At 36.7% G+C, this 3,542-nt stretch overlaps 1 protein-coding gene across 1 annotated transcript; it reads left to right on the top strand.

The window, feature by feature from the left end:
- Positions 1-2,561: 2,561 nt before the first annotated feature.
- Positions 2,562-3,197, top strand: LOC107043190. Its single transcript, XM_015264558.2, has one exon. It carries the CDS (start codon positions 2,562-2,564, stop codon positions 3,195-3,197), a length of 636 nt encoding a protein of 211 aa, XP_015120044.1.
- Positions 3,198-3,542: the final 345 nt, after the last annotated feature.

Here is a 3,542-nt window from a genome sequence, read left to right as displayed (position 1 = left end):
AAAAATTATAAGAAGACCTCAAAATATGATTTTCTTATCGCCTTATGATAGGAAAAATAAGGAAACGTATGAGTAGTGATGATGTAGTGGGGATGGAGTGAAGGAAGAATCGAAAAAAAGAAATGATAATGGAATTGTCAGATCATTATATTCCTAGGTATGTAAAAATATAAAGAAAAGTGATATTCTAAAAGAATATTCTTCAACATCCCTCTATCCTGTTTATGAATTTGGAAGAAGGGCTGTACTGGGCTGCACTGTATTCATTCCTCCACCAAAAAAAAAACAGTAAACCGCAGAGGTTACGCCAGTTCTTCTTATAATTCTCACCTGATCACAAGGAAGTCTTTGTTGCAAAACATTTGTATATTTCAACTCTAACAGTCATTTTGTCATCCACTCTTTCTAAACAAGACCGACGAGATTCTTCACCACACCCATTGGAAATTGTCTTCTTTCGAGAAGAAATCCAATATTCAACTGGTAATATGTTGAGTTAGATTCGAGGGTGGTTTACCCCCTACACCCATTCTTTCGAAAAAATGCAAAAACCCATATTTCCTACTTTTACTTGCTCATTTGATAGCCATTCATTCTATTGAAATACGAGCGTTATTTTTTTTTCACAAGATTTTTGTGGGTTTGAACCCCCATCATTTTTTTGGAATTGACCCTATTCAAATGCAATAAACGCCATTTTTCATTTTTCATTTTTCTTATAGATTATGCATTTAGTTTCGTTCTAAAATTTTGAATGCTAATATATGAAACAGTCAAATGGTCCTGAAAACCTGTCAAGTTCGGAGTATGGTTTCACCCCCTAAAAGTCTTTATCCGCAGAAAAAAAAATACGTATACCTTAGATTTTGATGAAGAATAACATATTTCAAGCTCATCGAAATCGGTGAGGGACACTCGGGACGGTTTCCTTGTTAGCTTATTCTTTTATGAATCAGAATCTTCGATTTCTTGTAACGAAATGTGATGATTGTAAATAGTATCAGCCCAAACAATTGTTGAACGATTTAATGTTTTTTTATTTAATTGAAAAGGGGTTGTTATGTCCGGAGACGTTATCAGCGTCGAGGAACAACTTTATTTACTTTTCATTAATTTTCCTTAATAAAGCTAGAATTTGTTTAATTGAAATTTCGGACGACGCTAAGCTTTTTTTTATATTCTTACCTTGGAGAATTGATAATAGATGTAAATTTTGGTTTATTCAAAAATAGGAAAGACAAGAAGAGAATTGAAGTTAGTTCAGTTCACGTATTTATTTATTTACTTTTCGTTAGGTCACAAAAACAATGAGTAAATCAATAGAATTTCTATCTCTATCCTTGCAATGATTTCCGTGATCGAATTTATTATGATTGGATTGTTCATTGGACTCACATAATTTTGATATTTATAATCCTTATCCTATTGCGGTGTCAACTTTTTGACTGTGGATTCCTAGGGCAATCCTGCCACGTTTCTCTGCCAGTAAACTATCACAAATACTTAGGCGAGAAGCCTTTCTTCCACTTATTATGAGAAATTTGGTTTTATATTGTTAGAATTTAAATGTCCAGCACTTATAACTAATTCAGCCACACCCACCGGTCGTTCACAACAAGTTCTCTTCACTTGTAAGAAACACTTTTACCGTCGGTTAAAGAATACTGTATTCCTGATCTATTGCCGGTTTCTATTCTCTACTATTATTCGAGAATAGTTCGATTTTTAATTACTCTATTCGAAAACCGAACAAAAGTCAGACCGATTCCAAAGAAATTTTCCACCAAGAAATTGATGGTCACTCGCGAGAGGGTTTTTAGAGACTGATTTGGAAAAGTTCGATTGGCCGGATCCCAGAGTGGGGGAGGTGTCATTTTCATTTCTTTATTCTTCGGTCATCGAACTAACTTTTGTTCTTTGTATTTTTTTTTGTCAACTTGCATTTTGGGGTGCTGTTGGCCCCTGAGAAATGCATACGTTGCGCATTCTCTGGTCACTGGCATCGTTCATGTACGTTGAAAAGTAATATTTAAGTCGCTACAATTTCGGGTATTTTAGGCGATAAAATCAAATTAAAATAATTTGGACATTACAGCCCCCGCTGAGAAGCTTTCTTTTCCCATTTTTTTTTTTTTTTTATGGTGAAGGAAATCTTATCAGAGAGAAACGAATCAGATTATTTTTTTTTTGTATTTTATTTTATAAGGAATCGAAAATTGGATTGGCGCGCTTGTAGATTCTTCAATCTGCTGTCGGTATCGCGCGCTTTTGATTGACAGGTGTTGTCGGTAAGTGTGGGGGCGTGGCTAGATTAATTAATATGCAAATCCAGCCGTCAGAGGCACTGGGGCACTGGGTCACGGCGATGAGTGCTTGTCGGTCACCATTTTTATTTCCGATTGATTAGCACGTGGGTCGCAACAGGTGTTATTTTGAGTTATTGGTTGATTTGCTGCTGTGTTCTTCAGGAAAGGTAATTATTATGTATATATTTGTGTGATATTGTGGTATTGTGATATTTCGTGAGGGTAATTGATTAATTTATTGATTAGTTATTTTAGATGCGTGGTTGTAAGCGTGAATGGAGGAGATTGTTTGGGGTGCAGGCACGTGTTAATCTTTTCCGGTGTGACCGTCCCATGGGGGCAACTACCGTTCCTCGGGGTCTTATGGAGTATGTGGGGAGAGTTCTTGGGGAGGATCCCGACTATCGTGCCCTGATGCGGGTGTTCGATACATTGCTTTTCGGAGGAAAACTGCGTGGTTATACTTTGTGGAGAAGCAAGGATTTTAAGGACACGTTTGGATACACTGATTTCTTGCAGCGGAAGATTTTCCTGCAGGAATGTCTTTTCTCTGCTGGGCTCAGTAGGACGGTTTTGGTGAAGATTATTTTGCATGAGTTATGCCATGCTTATGTGGATGTGATGGGGGGAGATCGTATGGAAAATCAGCTGCATGGGTTCAACTGGAAGAGGGAGGTGATTAGAGTGAATGAGGCTTTACAGTGTGATATTGAAGATGAAAGTGATGTGGACTGGAAGAGATTGAGGAGGATAGGTTTGGATAAACTTTATATTTGTGAAAGGTGTGGGCTGCGTGTTATCAGGATGATCAAACGGTTACCTGATGCTAAATTCTTTTCCTGGTTTCCTCGGCATGCGAATAGATGTGGGGGGGAGTTTAAATTATCGTGAGTAATCTAAATTGGGATTTTTAGTGAATCGAATTATTTATAATTAATATATATATATGTATATATATATTTATTCAAAAAAAAATATATATACATATTTTTATTTTTATTATTTTGTTTTTTTTTTTTAGTTCATATGAAGATTGGAGTGACGGGGAGTAGTTGTGTACCGAAAGGGGGATTTTTGAGGGTGAAGATGATGTCCGTTGGGATTCTAATCTCGGAATCTAAGGATCTTCTGTCTTAGGATGATTCATCGGCGTGACCCTTTTTGTCCCTTCTCTTGACGGTGGCTCTCTGTCGGCCGATTGTTGGCTGAGTGGTATATACACATATATATACATAC

Source organism: Diachasma alloeum, unplaced genomic scaffold (assembly GCF_001412515.2).
Source record: "Diachasma alloeum isolate Michigan unplaced genomic scaffold, Dall2.0 Dall_scaffold_00552, whole genome shotgun sequence".
Lineage (NCBI taxonomy): Eukaryota > Metazoa > Arthropoda > Insecta > Hymenoptera > Braconidae > Diachasma > Diachasma alloeum.
Note: the sequence above shows the minus strand (reverse complement) of the source record. Positions and strands in the feature narration are given on the sequence as shown.

Bases quoted from the DNA above. Each gene is read 5' to 3' on its own strand.
- LOC107043190 (XM_015264558.2), top strand. From the start codon at position 2,562: ATGCGTGGTTGTAAGCGTGAATGGAGGAGATTGTTTGGGGTGCAGGCA.